The sequence below is a fragment of the Echeneis naucrates genome, chromosome 9 (genome assembly GCF_900963305.1).
Source record: "Echeneis naucrates chromosome 9, fEcheNa1.1, whole genome shotgun sequence".
In the NCBI taxonomy this organism is placed as follows: domain Eukaryota; kingdom Metazoa; phylum Chordata; class Actinopteri; order Carangiformes; family Echeneidae; genus Echeneis; species Echeneis naucrates.
In genome coordinates, this window is record NC_042519.1 from 9,976,238 (window position 1) to 9,996,727 (window position 20,490).

The window sequence follows — 20,490 nt, forward strand, 5'->3', positions numbered from 1 at the left end:
GCTGGGCTCCGAGTCCTTCCTGTTTCAGAAATTTCAAGGAAGCTGCAGCGACTGGACAGCCGCAAATGTACTGATGGTGCGTGAGTCGAGCAAAACGCATGCATGCATCTGCCGTAAACAGCTGTTCCTGTTCGTGCCCGCGTTTCATTCGGCTGAGACAAACAAACAAACAAAAACAAACCAGTGTGAAATAATAAGAGCCCGTATGCATCCCGCTCTGCGTGCTCGCAGTTTGGCTCCACGTAGTGCGACCGCACACTATTCCGGGCAGTTGTTTATGTAAGAAACAATAAAGAGATGTTTCCCAGCTGCTGGGGGAAAGTGGGAGAGCCGTGAGCTTTCTGTGCGGAGTTTGGCTCAGGAACAGCAACAACTTCGCCATGTTTGCTTCCTGAACTCAATGTTGGCCGCACGTGTGCAAAGTTCGGCGGCCAACTCTCGGCTTCATGCTAGATAGATAGCAACAGTTAGCTGTGGGTGGTGGATGTTACTGCGGCTCAGTTACATCCACACAGGCAGAGAGGTCTGTGCAGTCTGTGCAGGAGAACCACATCCAACGGTAGCGTACAATGTTTTGGCTTCCCGCCACGTCACAGGTGCAACAAGCTTTGAGGCCGTTGTGGTCGAATGGAGAGATCCAGCCTGTCGACAGGAACGGACATGCTCGAGCATGGCATCATGCAGCATGTGCTGAGGCAAAGCTTAAATCTGCAGCTCTTAGTTATCTGTTTTAATTTCCACTCGTGACAGGATGCACCTCAGTGATCTCCAGGAGCAAGAGGACTCATGCTCTCTCATCTCAGTGCTGTCACATCAACCCTGTACATACTGTGGATTGCCATGGCCCAGGTTGCTGGCCAGGAGGACAGAGAGAAAACTACTGCACTCAAAGGTGAACTGAGAGTTTTATTGTCAAAATAATAATAATGATAATAAAAATATTGCAATGAAAGCAGGAGTCAAAAGTGAAAACCGCCAGCTAATGTATTTTAAGGTGACTACAGCTTACGCAGCCAGGTAAACTGGCAGTAATGGATGTTTTCACAGTTTGTTTATTTCTATGTGGATTTATTACTTTTGATCTCATAGGCCCCTTTTCATAGTTTAACTGGTCACTTGCTGCTTAATTTGGGGTTTCACTTTTGTTTGAGCTATTGCTATCTGTGTGAGAGCTAGCACACCAGCATATCTGACATATCCAGGATTTGGATGTAGGGGAAGTCTACTGAACTGAGTCACACTGAACTTTGCAGGGTGGTACTTTCTGAACCATTTGAGGACCCAATACATTTGGTGGAGAGCCAACGAGGGTGACTACACGTAACTGTCATTCAAATAAAATATGAGCCATGATGTACAACAGTCAATGACAATTAATAGAGCAAGATTTGTGTGCAAGTTGGTGCATATCCAGATAACAATCAGAATTAAATCAGGATGCCAATCAGCTAGAGAACAATGCTGAATCTGCATTAAGCAAAGAGTTGTACTTACTATAAAATCTATATAACAGTGCATACAGTTTCAGTAGCATTTAGGAATCCTTGCATCAGTTTTTCATTAATCATGCAAAAAATAAAAATGCAATAACAATAGCTGCTGTGACATAGCAATAAGACAATTCATACAGCTCTGGTCTTGCTGGTATAATGCTGAAAATATAATTTTACACAAAAGGTAACAAAACTAGACAATTTTCATCTCTATGGTGAGGAATAAAGACAAGGTATAAATAAAGCTGTACTATTAACAACATACAAGTAGAGTTGTTTGTCCTTTGTAAGGGTGTACTCTACTGATTGCCACTGTACTTAAAAAATATGTATATTTTTAGACATTTGTTTCACGAACTGAAAGCTTTGCTTACTGGCCTATAATTAAACTTTTAGCTGGTTCCAACAGATGATACCTGTGCAAGAAATATCCCCCTTAACCTTTGAGTCAAATATATTCTCCCACCCTTTTAATAGAGAATTTCGAGAAAATGTCAGATGTTTGATGTAAATGTCCTCTTTTTATCTTTGCTATTGAAGTGTAGTGAAGAGCTTTTACTCTGAGTAGGGAGAAGTGCGTTTGTTTTGTTGCATCAGAGTTTAACAAATTGGGGTGACATCAAATGTTATTGGAGTAGATTTTGCTACATCTCTTAATACTATGATGTGATAAGATTAGGCTGTGAGCATTGGCTATTGATATTCTCTGAAAAAAAGGAGCTTTTGTATCAATATTGCCACTAATTGTGTCTCACCTTTGATCCTCCCTTTTCTCTTTCACCTCAGATTTGCTGTCAAGAATAGACTTAGATGAACTGATGAAGAAAGATGAACCTCCATTCACTTTCCCCAAAACATTGGAGGAGTTTGAATACACCTTCAATGAACGTAAGTTCATATTTCAGTCATTAACAAACAACAATGGCAGTCAAGGTAAAGTGAAACAGTTGAATGAAAGGCAAAACTTTTAGTATTGGATTTGAGCAAAAACCGATGTGAGTTCCTGATATAGACTGAAGGAAACCTAACCTGTGGTCTGTGTTCATCATCCATAGCAGTGGTTCTGCTATCTGTTTGGCTTGGGACTGCTTAAAATGAAGTTGTGTTTATTGACCTTATCACAATCTTAAGATATCCACCAAATACTAATGGGTTTAGAATTTAGAGGTTTAGTCTTTTTTAGATCTCAGTAGTCTTACGTGAAGAGGCAAAACCATCCCATGCATACATTTTTGCAAAAAACAAACATGAGAGAGAAAATAACCTTTTTTTATTATTTTTATTTTTGTTATCTTGTGACCCTCCAGATAAATGTTGTCAGCATTTGAAGGGTCTCAACCACCAAGTTGGGAACTACTGGTCTATAGAGCTGGATGCTTACAGTGGATTTGTTAAGGCTAGTTTGTGGAATCTGCTTGGAAGCTGACATAAAAACAAAATTACCATAGTAATTTCAACATTATGTCAGAGTTTTTGAATTAATGACCTGACACTGTCCCTGCTGTCCCTCGGGACATTTGTGGTTGAGGGTGTGGGGTGGGGTTACAGGTGTGTGTGTGTGTGTGTGTGTCAGTTAACAGCGACAGCAAGGAGCAGAGCACAGCCCAGAGTGGTTTGAGTCCAGATGATATAAAAGTCTCTTTAGGGTTCTCTTGGCTGGCTTTAATCAAACCAGGTGGAGGGAAGGAGGATGAGTTGGAAAGGATGGTGATGGTGGCGTTAGTTTTGGCTCTTAGTATTCCCCTGCAGTCTTTTTCTCTCCCTCTCTCACTCCCTCTGTTCTCTGTCAGTGTCTCTGCTGGCTGTCTGGCTGGCTGAGTGGGGGACATGTTGTGTACTCTACGGCCCGTCAGTAACCTACTCAGCCTTGCCCTCTGCCTGACGGAGCATTTGCATAACCTCGCTGTGCCTAAGAACAGAGACACGCACTCACTCCCCACCCACCACTGTGCCAACACCCACCTCCCCCTCTCTATCCCAATCTCAAGTCCCCAAGCACCAGCTCAGTCTCCCATGGAGGGAGGTACACATTCAGAAACTCTCCATTGCCTCACCCTTTTATCTTCCCCTTCCTCCCCCATCTGTATGTCTGTTTCTGCCCATTCCCAAAATCAAAACTGAAACACAGTTTATCCACCCACGCACACACAAACACACACATACTTGGATATATACACCCATGCCCATCTGTATGTCTTGCCAATTTCCACTCAGGTCTGTTTTTGAAGGATAGTATTTCTATTAAAGCCTTGATGGCCCTCAGGCAGTGTCTCTAGTATGTCAGCTCACAGTCACTCTGACTTGCAGGCATTTCTATAGCACCACCCAGGTTACCTTTTCCTGAGACAGGTGGAACAAAAATGTTAATTTGACCATGTAATGATGTGAATACAGACGAGGCTGTGTACAATAGTTTGCAGGTATCTTAATCACTGAAGATGATGGCTTCATCTCACTAGCCCTCCGGTTTTCCATTACTGGAAATCCAAGGTTATGTACACCTAATTAAGCGGCCAAATTGAGAACAGAATGCTAATTATGACAGGAAAAAGAGGAGAAAACTTGAGAAAACGTTATTCCTCTGAGAGGGTGTGTTGGAGAGGCAATGGAGCCAACACACCAAGACACACACACACACACACACACACACACACACACACAGAGCACTATACTTCTCTTTCTCCTTCACACAGACACACACACTCACACACATCCTTTTCCTACAGTTGGATTTCATTATAGCTCCCCTCTTCCTTCTCTTAGGCAGTCGTGTTTAGATCCTCACCCCTCCACGAATGCATAATTGATTTTCTTCAAGGTACTTTTTGTGCACACTGCTTTATCCTAACTTCTCACTTGTCTCCTGCTCTACCTCTCGGGCACAAGTCTGCTTTTAAATGCAACACAATGACAAACCTACATTGAGAATAACATGTTGTCTAAGAGCAAAGCATGAAAGCAAGTGCTATAATACACACTGTGTTAGCAATGTAAGATTTATCACATTGGTAGAAGGCTGAAAATAGTAGCAATTTAAGAGGGAGATGAAAAAAATGCGTATGCACTCTGTTATCTTGCAAAGATATTATATTTATTTGTATCTTAGGTTTTCTCATGTTGTGCAATAATTGAGAAAGTATGAGAGCCCCCGGGCTATTTGGGTTAAGTATGTGTACTTTTTAGTGGTTTAGCTCTTACAAATTCTGCAGTCATAAAGGTCAAAATTAAATTTAACAGTGTTTAGTGTTTTATTGTGTTGTTGTGTCAACTGCAGGATCGATGGGCCTCATTGCTAAGGTATAAATGTAGGGGTTCCACAGCCACACAAGGGTAATTGTTTATTAAGAAAAAAAAGTAGTGTCATTTTTGAACAGCATTTTCCTATCTTATGACTGCTTTATATGAAAGAAAACCTGTACGGGTTAAATATTCCTCTGGCTGCACTGAGTTAGAATGAATCATTTAAACGCTATCACAAAAAGCTTTAGTTTCTTCTCAATCAATTACTGTGCATTGTAATGTCAGTTTGGCTCACTTGCAACAATTTGTGGACACCTAGCGACATTTACTGTATGTCCATACCTGGTCCTCCTGGCTGGAGCTGCTGGTGTGTTGTTCCTGTGTTTGGGTGTATGTCAACTATGCTGGTGAGGGTGACTGGCTTATGCCCAGCAACTGCAAGGAGCAGTTGTAATTGAGGGTAATGCATGCCAGCCCACCTTTCTCTCATCATGCTCTCTTTCACACATGCACACATGGACAGAAACACCCACACATACATGCATACACAGACTACAAACCGTTCCCACACCTCCTTTAGTTTTTCCACTCTGAGATTTCAGGTGGGAATGGCAGGGACAGACCTGTGGCCTGTTGCCAGAGTAAGCGAGCAAGACGAAGAAGAAAGAAATGGACATGGTTAAAGAGGAAGGGGATAGGCTTTCAGATGGATGAAAAGAGGGTGAATTTTTTGCCATACCAGCTGTCTGGTCCTGGCCTGCCAGACTACCCAGAAGGCCATTGGAGTCATGACTGGAAGAACACTGCTGCATCCACAGGCCCTGCACCTGCCAGACGGGGGTGGTTGAGGGAGGGTAAAGAAACAAAAGGTCCAATAGAGGAGAGGAGAGAGAAAGAATGAAAATAAACAGTCAAGAAGATGGTGCTATAGCTTAGTTTGTTTAATTAGGCACATTGTGCAACTTTCACATGTCCAGTTTGAAGGAGTGAGCTGCCCAACATGCCTGAAACACTATCATCATCAACATAATCTTCATAGATAGAGGCATCTATTTTCATTATATTTGGTGTTTTTCCATCTTTCTTTCAATCTTCCTCCCACAGATGGCCAGCTCAGACATATAAAAACGGGTGAACCCTTTGTATTCAATGCCAGAGAGGATCTTCACCGCTGGAACCAGAAACGCTATGAAGCTCTCGGAGAGGTAACACAATCTCTACTGGCATACTAAGCGAAAATCTGTTTTGCTTTTTTTTAAAGCTACCTTCAGGCCATCAATGTTCATAAACTTCAGGTTTGGATACTGGCTCTACTAAATTACAAGATATTATTACAGTTGTAATTATTAATAAATGTTGAAGAGAGACACATTCAAAAATATTCACACTGAATCCACCATACCTCTTTGATTCTCTATTTTCTATTTTTTATGCATTTATATTTATGCATTTGTATGTTTAAAATATTTGGACTTGAGCAGTAGAGGAGTTTAAAAATGGTTAAAAGGTTCTGAAAAGGCCAATTGACTCCTAAGGATCCCAGCTCTCTTTCAAAAACAATGTGGTCATGGTAAATTGTCACAGTCTTTATGCAGTATATCTGTGAAAGGAACAATAGAGCTCTTCCTTTACAGTCTGGATGAAATGCTTTGTAACCTTTTTTAAACACCTTAAATGCCAGTACTACAGAATAGACTCAGTAGTGGTGTATCTTGTGGTCCAGGCTTCTATCATATGAATATGAGGAAGGATTACAAGTATATTAAAGGTCATGGTCCCCTGAAGCAGTTTAGCACAATGAATTTAGCTATAATCATCTACTTGTCAGCTCAGTTGAGGTGCAATTTGAGGAGGAAGACCATTTTTGGCTCTTTTGGTGATAGACAGGGGTCAGCATGGGAACCCTGACCAGTCTGGGCAGTCCCATACACTACAAAATGCAAAAGACTGTGTTCTGGCACCTTGCTATCAGAATCACCATAAACTTTTTCAATAGCTTCAGCTACCTTGCTCACCCACCAGCCTCTCGCAGGTTCACTTGCTTTTCCTCCTTTTTGTTGATGACTTTTTGTAGGTCCTGACTACTGCAGATTGTGAATATCCCACAACAAGTGCAGTTTGGAAGATGCCATTGCCGTCATCTAACCATTACAGTTTGGTGTTTGTCTAAGTCGCTCACATCCGTACGCAGCCTGTTTCTCCCTATAGTGTGTACACAAGTATATATATTTTTGGAGCACATGTTGTAAGAAGCTATTTTAATTGTAATTTCAATTATTGCATACCACCTCAGGAAGTTCTGTTGTTGTCCAGCTGCATCGCCATATATAAAAACATATACCATCCTAAAGTTCAACTCTAATTCACTCCCACAGTACCACCACATGCAATATGCATTAAGATAATGAGACAAATTTTCTTTTGTAATCTGTTTTTATTTGCATCCCCCGCTATGTTGCTTTTAATTGTTGTGTGCATTCTTTGAAGTTCAAAGCACAGTGATAGACCATTTGTGGGATTACCTGAGTGTTTTTATTATTTCTAAGGCAGGTATACAGTAGTTCCTTTGAGAGCCTGCCTTCTGTGAAGCCTTTTCCCCCTTTTTTCTTTTGCATGCTCAGGCACTATTTCCCAAAATCTAAAAGGGCTGTAGAAGCAAACATTTGGTAGGAGGGAAGCAGAGGCCCTGAAAGAACACACAGACATTTAAACTAAGTGAACTCAGGCATCTGAGGGGGCCAAACATTTGGAGGAAAGAGATAATCATCAAGCAGGATGTATGCTAATTTTATTCATCCTGTGATTAAAAAAGTTGACAGAAGCATCTTCTTCAGAGAAGAAGAAAGGAAATAGTGTCAATCAGTGTTGATATGAGCTTGTGTAATGAGAACAGATACTGTATGTGCTGCAAGAGATTAACTGGCTGAGAAAAAAAGTAACCATACCTGAATAAGCAGTATTATCTGTCTGGTGTTTTTGGGCCACAGCTGATTCAAGAAAATGAATTCTGTACATCTCTCATTCGGCTTTGCAAGTACAAATGCATTGCTGGGAAGAAATATGGCCTATGATTAATAGACACAGGCACTGAATTGTATATCTTTGCTGGCAAAAGTAGGTTAAGCTGCTTAGTCAGCCTATGTACGTACAAGTTTAAGACTGTGTGTCACAAAGGAGTACCTTCATGATTTCTGTGCCTGTCTGTCGAACACTGAATTTCTCACTGTATGTCATTAAGTGTGTTTGTTTGGTCTGATGTTTTTCTCCCGTCCCTCACCTGCATTTCTTTATCAAACAAAGCAGAGACTTTGTCACAAGTCATGAGGGTAACACACCCATGTGCCCTCTATCAACCTGCCACCTGAGACAGTCTTAGAACGATCCACAATTCAGCCAGGGAGCTGTGAGACATGGCACAAGGACGTGGGTGCATGTGTTTGCCTCTGGCAGTGTGAATAGAATGGCTTCATCATTGCCCCCTAATGTTCACTCACATTCCTTTTGCTCCCTCCCTTCCATCATACCTCTGTCCATCTCTCCTCCTCCTGTCGTGTCAACATCTTTGTATCCCCATGGTTCTGTATTTTCTGTAGGGGACTGTGTGTGTAAGTGTGTGCGCATTTGCTTGTGTGCGTTTGTGTGTCTGCGTACATGTGTGAGGGGGCTCAGGCGTGGCGGCTGTATTGTCAGACACATCACAGCACCAGATGTCCAATTTGCACTTCAGCCTCGTCTGAATGGAAGGACAGATAGAAAGAGGAGAACGAGGATGTTGGTATGATGGCCTCCAAGCTAAAGAAAGAGATGGGAACAAAATTTGGGTTGAGCACAAGAATGAATTATTTTTCACTCCTCATTTTTGATCAATAGAAAATATATGACACAATCCTATTACCACCAAATTGCATTCATGCACTTTGTTTGAAACACAGTTTCATGCAAAAACATACACCTGAGATAAATGCTTGCCATGAAGTTTTGAAGGCCTTGTTTATGCTCTTATTTCAGTATGATTGAAAGAGCCCTAATACGATGGATTTGCAAAGGACTGTGATAAGGTGCACAAATGAAAAATATATGTAAAGCCATTGAAGCCAGTAGTAAGAAAAGAAATAGAAGAGTATATGTTTGACTGACAGGGTGTGTAAAGGTACACTTTAATAAAAACACATGGAAATTCACATGGCACATTTCTTTGATAGCATATATCACACAACTTAATAAAAAAGCATAAACACGGTAAATACATCAAATTTACACCTTCTGTCTTGGAGTTCTACAAACTCACAGTAGGGAATGTGGCAAATCACTAACTGAATAAAGAATTTGCAAAGGTCTGGCTGAAGAAAAGGAGAATAGAAAAGAACGTTTCTATTAAGCAGGAATGATTATTTACTATTGGAACACAATTCTTAACAGGGAAAACCATGTTATACTGTGTACTTAGCTATTTTGTTCTTTCACCCAGAATGAGCTACATACCTTTATGTCTCTGTGCAGTCTGAAAGTAAGGCACTAGCATAATAAAGGGCATCTGTGGTTGTCTGTCTTTGGATAAGTGGGGGAGAAAGGATGTTTGCAACTGAAATATTCCTTTATGTTCTTAATGCACTCTATTAAGCAGTGATTTAGATGATCTCTGTGTCATCCCCATTAACTTTATAAATTGGTGAATCGGCCTAATGTAATTTTTATTCTGTTCCTTTGTATTTTTTCTTGTCTTATGCAAACTAAAACATTACACAAACCAAGACTGAGCGACAGACCACTGCTGTGGTGACATTTTCTGTCCTTCCGGCTCTGGCTGTTATCATAATGGCTGTATTACAACTGTAATGCAGCACAGGCTATCTGCATAGAGTTGCTCAGTGCAGCAGGGTCACCACAGCCTGTGTAGGTGTCAGTTGTAGTCTAATTCCTGTGATTCGGTGATGAATCTCTCTGATAGAAGACAAGCATAGGGTCTGGCCCAGATGGAGCTCTATTAAGCTGTTAATAAATGAGGATTCTTCTCTGCTCTGCCTGCATCTGTGGAATTGAAGGCACTCACAAATTTGTAAACATACACACACACACACACACACACACACACACACTCAGAATATTATAATGAAGTAAAGCTAGCCAGATGGCTGAATTAGAAAGCCGTCTCTTTCTCCTTTTCTCCATGTCTCTTCTCTCTCTCTCTCTCTCTCTCTTTCGCACTCTGCATGTCTTTCTGTTATCTTTTCCTGTTTCCTTCCTTTTTCCACAATATGGATTTTGGGTGTTGTCACAGCAATGACCAGCTGACTGAAGTTTAAGGTCCTACAGAAGTGCTCTTGAGCAACATGATGAACACAGACATAATGTTTTTCATTTGTTCATCAAAAGACATAACAAACTTATATTATAAGGTTATAATATTTTATATACAAAGTTCAAGTTGTGTATACCGCTACCATGTGCATAAATTATAATGTCATCTGCATACATTTGGAAGCTAGTCTTGGGACAAACAACATATGCAGTAAAATGGGTCGGATTTAATCGTCAGATCATTGGGGAAAACCTGTGGAGAGTCAGCAGCCACCTGGCTGATCATTGTGTACTTGGAGAAACTGTTTTGGAGAGTTAGCTCACAACACTATCCCTAAAACCGACATCATACTTTCTGTGTTCACATTGCTGCAATGCAAATTTCATCATCTGCTAGTGTACATGCAGTAGTTTTTGAGTACGCGTACGTGCAGGTGCAGCTCAAACAGCCTACATGCTGGTCTTACCTCTTGACCACACAGACATGATTGTGTGTACCTGAGCAGATTCCCAGTATGGAATGAACAGAACACAGTCCTTTGTCTGGTCTGCTGATTTAAGTTAAAAGAAAAGACAATTTGATGCAGAGACTTTACTTACTTAAACATATAATTATGTATATTGCATACCATGTCACCCATTTATTTAATGAAGTGTTCAGTTTCCAAGATAGTGTAGTATGTTTAGTCATCTATATAAACAACAATGCATGTAACAATGCATATAAGGTATGGATGACATTACTAGGTTGAAGAGGTGCTATGAATAAAAACTGATGGTGCATGAAATGTTACACCAGGGTCACAATGGGAGCCATGGAGACGGACCTTCAGACTTAGAGCACTAGGAGGCCCCATACCAGTCGTGGGCCATTTTGTTGGGAAGCTAATGGGATCTCTCTAAAGAGGGACTATAAATGACAGCTGTCTGCCCTGATTCACTGACTGCCATCATGTCTCCATTCCCAAAACACTTAAAAACTGCTGCTGCAGCTTCTGCTGAGAGCAGGAAGGAAGAAACAGACAAAGTGAGACAAAAATGGTTGCGGGGTGTGGGTGAGGAGGATTAGAGTTGATGAAAGAGAAGGGAATTGGACAGGGTATGGGGATGGGATGGGGTGTTGGAGAAGAGACAGGAGGACTGGTAGTTACAGTACTGGCATCTGTCACTACCGCCGGCACCCACCGTGGCACACAGTACTTTATTCTGAATTACCCTCTGCCGGCTTCTCAGTTAACACCTGAGGAGGTCATTACGATGCCATTAGGATGATAGTGCAGGGAGGGCAGAGAGCGAGTCAGAGAAAGGGATATCTACGTTAAGTGTAAACAGACTGTCTTTCAGTCTGTGTCAGAGAACTTTCTCTTCCCCGGAGAGCCCTCTCTCCTCTGACAGAAGAATGACAGAGACCTCATGGGATTTAAAACAGTTTCACTCTTTCTCTCTTTCCCACGTAAACTGACAGATCACAAACTCTCAACAATAGGCCCCATTTTAATACCTCTTTCTGTTGGTACATAGGACTGACTAAATAAACACCCTTTCTATCGCCTCATGCTCTCTCTCACTTCCGTAGTCTGTCTCTTTTTCTGAGTAATTCTTTGCTGTTGTTGTGCTACATTGTTCGGGGGGATTTTCTTTTTTCATTTTCTTCCTTTCCTCTTTTCTCTGGAGAAGAAGGGATGCTTTCCTGGGTGCAGTCAGTGATACAGCATGGAGCAGCTCTTTCAGTTTCATTATATAAACAGCTTTGATGCTGCCTCTTGCTCTCTGGTTTCTATGGCTAAGTGGCTTTTGAAGAGGGCTCTGGACTAGAGAGACAAGAGATGCGTGTGTGTCTGTACATGAGTTTCTCCTGTGTGTGCATCACATATGCTGTAATGACTATATTTGTGCACATGGCTAATATACTGATAGCCAGTCAGATTAACCAGTGTGATAGATTATTGCATTATTTAAATGGGAGGCCTCAAAAAGCCTCATAACAGCTTTATAACTGTGAATACATAAAATTGCTTTCCTTCCCTTCCCTTTTTTTGTGGGGTGGCCACATTTTGAGTAAAATGTCACTGGAGAATATACAGAGTCGTAAATTCTAATGCTTATTTCCTTAAGTAAGATCTTTCAGTATCACTGACTGAGTCTTAAAGAGTCTTAAATGTATCTTGATGAAACTTACAGACCCTGATAAACATCTGCTTCATGATCGTCTCTCAGGGGTGGTTTCAGATCATTGCTTTTTCTTCCTCCCCTGTAATTGCCTCAGTTTTTCCATTGCCCTCAACCATCTCAGCCCTTAGCCTTCTTCCCTCCTTCCCTCCCTCCTAGTATTCCTCACCTACTCTTTTTTCCTTTATATTTCCCTTTGTCTTTGTTCCCTCACTCATGTTCTTTATCCTCTTTTCTTTCCCGCTTCTAAGTCTGTCCTTCTCTTCATGCCCTGATTCACTTCCTCTTCAGCCACTATATTTTTTTGTTTGTTAGGAAGGATCATCTCCTTATCGCCTCAGGTGTGGTCAGCCAAACCAGGCATGACTGTTGTAATCAGTGGGAGAATACACAGGCACCCACTTTAACTGATACATCTGTGCTCATAATGTGGGAGGTCTTTCACCCTCAGTTGTGAGACGTTTTAAAACATATCGACTTTGAGCTGCAATGGTCTTCATTAAGAACATAGTTGTGGTGTGTGTGATTAGAAGTGATGAAGAGGTTGTTATGGGGATAACCAATGGTTTGTCAAGATGCAGCCCACCCACTTGGGTCTTGTATCAAGGCCACTTACTATACTGTTCTTTCCTTGCCTCCATCCATCTCTTCCCTAGCTCCTCTGCCTATCAGCTGTTCACTGCAGTGGGATCTGGCACAAGGCTCTGACTCCTGGGGATTACTTCTCCACCTCTCTTTTCTTCCTCCTTTCCTCCCACTGAGCTCCCCTCTAAGTCCCTTCCTTCCTCCCTGATCCCACTCTTCTTGCTTCATCACCACATTGCTTCCTCTGCACAAACAAACGACAGACACAGATGACCTCAGCCACACAGTCTATTTCAGACGTCCTTCCATCTCTCTCACAATCATTAAGAAAGCTTGCTGTTGTTTCTGGGTACATCAACCGATTGTCACAGCAGACAATTGAAATTTAACAGTGACCCTTTTACATTTTGCTTTTGTTTGTCTGGGCACAAGAGAGAACAAAGTCAGCAAGAGTTATTTGCGATCACTGTTCTTTGGTTTCTACTAAAGACAACTTTGCTCTTTGAACGTGAAATTGTGCAGTCTAGATGTTTGGCCTTTAATTTTTATGATACACATACAGGTTATGTTGTAATTTCTTGTCAAAGTGAATGATATTGCAGATAAGGAGATTGTCATCATGAAATGCGTTGATATGAATTGAATTTGCCTCTTTTATCGCTTTCTTACCCCTCTCTCTATTTCTGTACCTCACTCCTCTCCCTTCCCTTCAATTTGTGTCTTAATGTTATTTGCCAAATCCACTCCTCGTGCTACTCCTATCGTCCAATGCCGACAATGCAAGCACTCAGCGTTGCTTCCTGCAGGCATTTCATTAAAGCATTAATAACACATTGGTAATTAGGTGACAAAGAGGCTTTTCTTATTCTACTGATCAGCTGCTGAGGCATAGTCCTCAGAGGCCCACACAGAAGGATGTTGGTTGTGTGTGCGCCTGGATATGTTTGTGGGTTTCTGAGTTGTATGTCTTTGCTCCAAATCTATTGTTTATAAAAACAAAACAAAAAAAAAAACAAAACAGATTTTGATCAATTGAAACACTGCTGCTATCCCTTTTTCAACTCTTACTTTTGATCTTTTTTTTTTTTGTAATATTGTTGCCTGAAAAGAAAAGGTCATCTGGCTGCAGTTTACATTACGGACTAAAACACAAAAAAACCCATGTAGCCTATATACACGCTTGGATATTAGATTCTTATTTATGATCTACAGTATCCTTTTATCAGTGGAAATGAATTTTCACATTGAAACTCTTGCATTCGTTCCCGTTTTTCTCTCTCCTCTTGTTCCCCATCAGTCTCTCTCCTGATTCTATATCAGATGGTTCTCAAGCCACCTGAGGCACTGAACAAATAACATAGTGCAAATGAAATTTCCTGTGAGGCTTATTGATGTCATTAAACACTAGCATACTGAGGCCTAGAATCATTTTAGTCTTCATCAGAGCGACTGACATTTTAGTGAATTAGCTGTTGGTGGTTTGGTGGGTTTGCATGATATGGGGTTGTTTTGGCTGGTCCAACTCCACCAGCACCATCATCTCCCTTCCACCCCTTCCATCAGAGGGTCAAATGGTAGAATCGATCATATCATATGGTCTGTCTACTGGCCTTTGATTTGCTGTCATAAGGCAAATATGTGTCTGGGGTATAATGTTATTCTTTAAGCAGTAAATCAAATTATTATCCTGAGAATTCACATTTTACTTTCAGAGTAAAAGAGAAGCCTTTTCTCTTCTTAAGTTGCATTTGACCTTCTGTTGTATTTTCTTTACTGTGTGAAAAATCTATTCTGTGGAGAACCTTTAGGTTTTAAAAGCAGAATTTTTCTCAAATTCATGCCATTTAAAAAAAAAAAAAAAAAAAAAAAAAGTACAGAGTTCAGATCAGCTATTTAAGGGACCCGTATAATTCCATTGTCCTGTGGTTGACATTTCAGAAGTCAGTCTCGAGAAATTTTATTTTGTGTGTGCACCAAAAACTGCAAATGTTGAACACATTACAGCCCATTACATTTTTTCCTCAATTCTCTCAGAATCGTAGATAAATGTTCCTTGAGAACTAGGACATAGTTTTTTTGTGATGGTCATGTTTCTGTAGGGCTACACCTCTTTTCTACATGCAGACATATTTAGGACTTATCCATTTTACGACTTCTTATCTCCATCTCAACAGGCATTAATGAGTCTGACTATCACGGCATTCTGTGCTTTGAGACATGACAGTCCCTGGTTGATCCTTATTTGTGTTTGGCCTTTGTGTTTGGGGTCAGTCTGTTGGTTGGTCTCTGACTGGAGAGCGTGACTGTGGGTTGGACACACTTTATAGCTGTGGCGCCACTGCTGGCCTTTTGCTTTCCTGATTTAGTAAGGCTGATGCTTTGAAAGCTTTACCCAAAGTGAGAACTTGAAGCAGAGCAGGACAACGCAGTGTTCCCTGTGGTCCATGTGTCCAGGGTTGTTTTTGGTTTTTTTTGACATGCATTGGACACAGCGTGTAATTGCATGTGATTGGAAAACATAATTACATCGGCATTAGCCTGAGTACAGCTCACTGCCAGCGGTGTGTGCCCTGTCATCACTACACTAACTCTTCTGGCTTTGACTCACAACTGATCAAAAATCTGAATCTGTTCTTCAAAGTGGCTGTCTCTGTTCTGAGCTCAGCAGGAAGTGGGGAGAAGAAAAGAAGGAAAGAAAAAATAAGGAAAATTGAAAAGAAAGTTGTTAATGTCACTGAACCATGAAAGGCTTGGCCTGAGGTTGGAATGACTTGGTATACAAGGTTCTTTAGTGCTGTGGCTGCAGGGATAAACATAACTTACATCAGCCCTTTGCTTGTACAGGAGATTTCCTCTCCTGGCACTTACAACCTCACCACTCACACTGCACTGTGATTCAAGCACACACACACACAGTACGATCCAGACCCTTTCAAGTAGCTCATGTACACATGCATACACACCAGAGGGCAAACAAGGATTTTGAATAGTAGTTTTTATTCTGTTTGCAAGCATGACTGTCGTTGCTATTACTTGTTCACACATACACTCAGAGTTTAGTTGGCTTTTGTTTGATTGATTTCTATATACAGCAATGCAAAAATGTTAATTGTATTAGAATATATTATCAGTCTAATGTCTGGATATTGTTTGTGTGTGTGTGTGCCGTGTGTGTGTGTGTGTGTGTGTGTGTGTGTGTGTTCTGTCTTTTATTTTTTCCCCCAGATCATCACTCAGTATGTTTATGAGCTGTTAGAGAAAAAGTGCAACATGACTAAAGCCTTCCTGCCAGTAAGTACCCAGAGTGTGAAAAGAGGCATTTTCCTCTTTGATTTATGCCCTTGAAGATTAAAGGGAGTATTAAATATGAAAATTGACGTAAATGCTTCGGCTTCAGAGTGTGATTATATTGAGTGTCCTGTTTAAACAAAATAAAGAAAAGGGGATTGTGAGGAGTCAGCTCTCCTCATTTCTCTATCAGTCTTTGTCTTTCCCTTTCTCACTCAGTTCCTCTCTTACTCTCTTGCTTTCTGTTACTCCCTCTTCTGCTCATGTCCTTTGTGCAAAAGTGTCTCCTCAACAAATTAACTGTATTGTGACGTGTCATTTCAAAGGCATAGAGGCACAGCATGCTGATGCTTAATCTGTTTTGCATCCTTTTGCACTGAAGGGGACTTTCTCAGCCATCATGGTTATTCTTTGCCCAGCTCATCCACATTTGATCCCCTCTATTTGTTGGTGGAAGCATATTTGTCTCTTTTTGCCCCCCCCCCCCCCTCTACCCCTGCTCTTTTTCTGTTTATAAAAGTTGTGATCATTTTTCAGGCTGCATTTATAGGGATGTTACGCTGTTCTGGCGTTTAGAAGCATAGCAGAGTTAGCTCCAGCACTAACAGTGTCCATAAATCACCTAGCCAGAGACTCAGCGCCTTTCATTAGCCCCCATACACTTTTACTGGTTTATCTGCCTGGCCTATTTATCTCATTATTCCTCTGGAAAATTGCTCTGTTCTGCTTTTCTGCTGCCCACCTGCCTGCATGTATATGGCATTTGTGTGTGTGTATTTGTGTGTTAGTGGTGGGTCTGTCCACCTGCGTGGCATTGAACTTGTGACCGCAGATTTTAAGAAGATTAACCACAGCCAAGTATAGGGAGAGGCAATGAGGGAGCACAAGAGAATAAAGGGTGAGATTTTCTCCCCCACTCGGCTCTCTTTGTCTGCTTGGATTAAGTTCTTGCAGCTGCCACCCATGGCTTTTATGGACAGTGTTTGTCTCCTTTGAGATTCTTCCAGGCATACTTAGGAGGGATGCAAAGACGCACAGGATGTGGACGGAGCTCATGCACACACACAAATACTCACTTACTCTTTGAGTCTTCCTCTCTGCCTGCATTACGTTCTCCTTCAATTTTAATCACACAGAGCATGTTTTCTAATCATTATTATTGATTATTGCTGTACTGGTACATATCAGCTTTTTTAATTATACAGACCACTGTTGAGAAGGCTGTTTTTTGTTGAACACCCTTGTAAACACAAGACAACATTCTTAACATTTATTTTGTAACTATTCTCTGATGACTCTGAAAATTTGTGAAATTGCAGTTTTTGATTTGTTGCTGTGGCATGGTGACAGGAAAAGACAGATTTAGTTTTTGTTGAATGTCATAAAAATGCTTACAGTATAACATATCCAGCAGTTTAGGAAACATGTGTTTTTGAAGTTTGATTCCAAAAGCTAAGGACATCAGGGACATCATAACCTCATCATGCCTGTGTTTTCCTGAACATTTAGGTGGATGCCACAGAAGATGAACCCACCAGTTTTATCTACCAGAGTCCAGATGCCTTGTCTAACCCTTCCAAGCTGTTGGTTCTCATCCAGGGCAGTGGTGTAGTGCGGGCCGGACAGTGGGCCCGTAGACTAATCATCAACCAAGACCTAGACTCAGGAACACAGATCCCCTTCATCACCAGAGCCATGGAGGTAAGTGGCAAATCAAGAAGTTGAAGCTATTTTGCTGTACATCACCTGATTTTCTGATCTTTGAGCGAGGATGTCTTGTTTTCATGTCACTAAGAGGGTGGGCTGAGTGAACAGGACGAAAAAATGGTGGAGGTTGTTGTTTTTATAGCCTCCATTTCTTTTTTTTCCCTTTGCAAAGAGTGTAAACTGTGAAACATCTTTGGTATGTAGGGCTTTGTGGGTCTCTGAGGGAAATAGTCACCACATAGTGCTACCACCACTGCCACAGTGGGAGTGGTGGTTAGCCTGATGGGATATTGGTGTGACAAGTGTAACACACATTGTTTATGTAACGGGCAGACTGGAATATTTGGGACTTGGGGAGAAGCTGTGGCGCAGTAAGAAGCAGAGTGTCTTGGTATTTTGTTTTCATGTGTTGGACTGGAGGTTTGAGTGAGATTATGGGTAATTTTGTGTCTCTGAGCTCTTCTACCTTAGACTCTAGATGTACTGCATAGATTCCATTCAGTTTAAGTTCATTGCACAATTTGCACAAGTCTAGAGTGGAAATGAGACTTTGTCCTGGGATCATATGATAAATTATATGATGCTAAACAATTTCAGACCACTAAATCATCATGGAATAATAGCAGTGAATAATCACAAGCGGACATTCATTCACAGGTGCAAACATAGACTTTATTACTTTACATATTACTGTACAGTCCTCAACTGAGAATAGTTGCTTGCACATTATTATCAGTGAAATGAGGCATATGTCTCAATTTTATACAAGAGAACATTTATGTATTTTTAAAATGCATGATATGCAGTCCTATGGGTTCATGGGTGAGCGAGCTGAGAAAAAGAAGCAGATAATGTAAAATATAAATTAGTTTTTCTTTCTCTACTATACGTCCATATACAAATGTGTACATCAGTTCAGCAAGCAAAAGGTGGCTCTGCTTTTCTCATTATTTTCATCCCAATTTCTGTGCTCATTTGTCAGCCTGACCACAACTACCTGCGTAATTTCATTGGCCCGCTGTTCAAATTTACTTAGGGGGATCTCTTGCTCTCTCCTTCATTCCCTTGTTTTGTCCACCCGAATGCCATAAAGACTTTCACTGCTGTGTAAAGCCCTTGCCCACTGAGAACAACAGGAGAGATTAGGGTTGTGCACGTGTGGGTCTGGGTGTGTTAACAGATGATTCAGGTACCTGGAAACTGTCTTTTACAGTCGGAAGAGACAGGATTGTGTTGCACGGAGCCAAAATGACAGCTGAGATATACAGGACATGGTGTGTGTAGCGCAAGTGTTGCTCATTCATCATCATAAACAAGGAATCGTGTTCATACACTCTGACAAATCATCATCCAGGCATTTACCACACACACAAGCCTTGTACTCTGTGCATGCACTGGAAAGACAAGCACACACGTTAACAGTCAATTCATGCTGTCTGCATCTATTACTGGCATGTTTGTGCTTATTGTGTCATACCATGACATTTGTGTAGCTGTCTTTTGAAGTCCATATGCAAGAGTTACAGCCACTGAAACATTTGAAATGAGTGTGCCGATTTCTTTAATTTTTTTGGTAAATTTTAGTTTCACCCTTTTTTCTCTAAACACTTTATCAGCTTATTTTAATTATGTCTTTCCTTCAAGCTTGGGGGGGACTAATCAGTGAAATCACAATGATGATATTGCATACTCATCAGCAGTATTATAGATATTCACTATGGTATTTTCATTAGCTATTAAATAATGCTCTATGCACAAGACACAATACATGTATGCACATTCAGTTTGTAATATACACTAGCTTCTATAGTTATATAAAGGTAATTATTTTGACTGTTACGTTTGGTTTAATGTAAGGTCCACTGGTTCTTCTGCTTCACATTTCAGTCTTCTTTATTCACTTATCCTCAGACATCTCACCTGATTTTCTCACATGCTTGTGCAAGGCCCTAATACATCAGTTGGACGGATGAATCTCACCTTATGTTTTAAAGTTACTGTCTTCAACCTGTTATACAGCGCAAAGACAAACATGCATAGAGGCATGAATTCAGTTAGCATTAATTTAAATGTATTTCCTAAGTCAGTGCTGATAATGACTGACTGACTCCTCAGCCAAATGGCCTGCTGTCTTCCATGTTACATTCATTCTATTAATAGGAAGACGGGTGCAGCACAGAAGTTGTTTTACTATTATACTGTTGTACAGCTAAGCACATTTTAATTCAGAAATATTCCCAATTATGCATTACTTATTAATAGGAAGTTGAAAAATTACTTAACAGGAAACTTTTGCCACCTCTATGTGTTTGTACTTATCACTATCAGTCCCCATCTTCTCACAATTACTTGTCCAAATCTGGAAAATGCAGGAAATGGGAAAATACGAAAGACACTGATGAAGCAGCTTGAGGAAGTAAGCAATAACATACAGAAAAAGGAGACCATCTGAAAGTGGATTCCTCTTCTAGCCAAACTGTGATTGATAGAAATATAGAAAAAAAACCCCAAACACTTAGTTGTAAATAGGTCATTACAACAGTCTTATGCTTTCTAGCTATAAAAGACTAACTTTGGCACCATGACAATTACTCAATATTTTTGATTTACAAATTTGTTTAAATACAGTATTGGGTCAAATGTTGACATTTTGAGTGTACTTTTTATGATGTTTAGATTGTACTGTATTTTATTAATGTTGCCAAGCAAG

The 20,490-nt window shown here is 40.7% G+C and overlaps 1 protein-coding gene across 1 annotated transcript in view; it reads left to right on the forward strand.

The window, feature by feature from the left end:
- The window catches only part of arb2a (ARB2 cotranscriptional regulator A), a 138,232-nt gene continuing 117,742 nt past the window's right edge, over window positions 1–20,490 (forward strand). Inside the window, exons 1-6 of the mRNA XM_029511320.1 lie at window positions 1–76; window positions 751–892; window positions 2,280–2,381; window positions 5,838–5,938; window positions 16,011–16,076; window positions 17,583–17,774. Of these exons, the coding sequence (XP_029367180.1) occupies window positions 787–892; window positions 2,280–2,381; window positions 5,838–5,938; window positions 16,011–16,076; window positions 17,583–17,774 (567 nt within the window). The 5' untranslated portion in view covers window positions 1–76; window positions 751–786. The remainder of the gene's footprint in view (window positions 77–750; window positions 893–2,279; window positions 2,382–5,837; window positions 5,939–16,010; window positions 16,077–17,582; window positions 17,775–20,490) is intronic.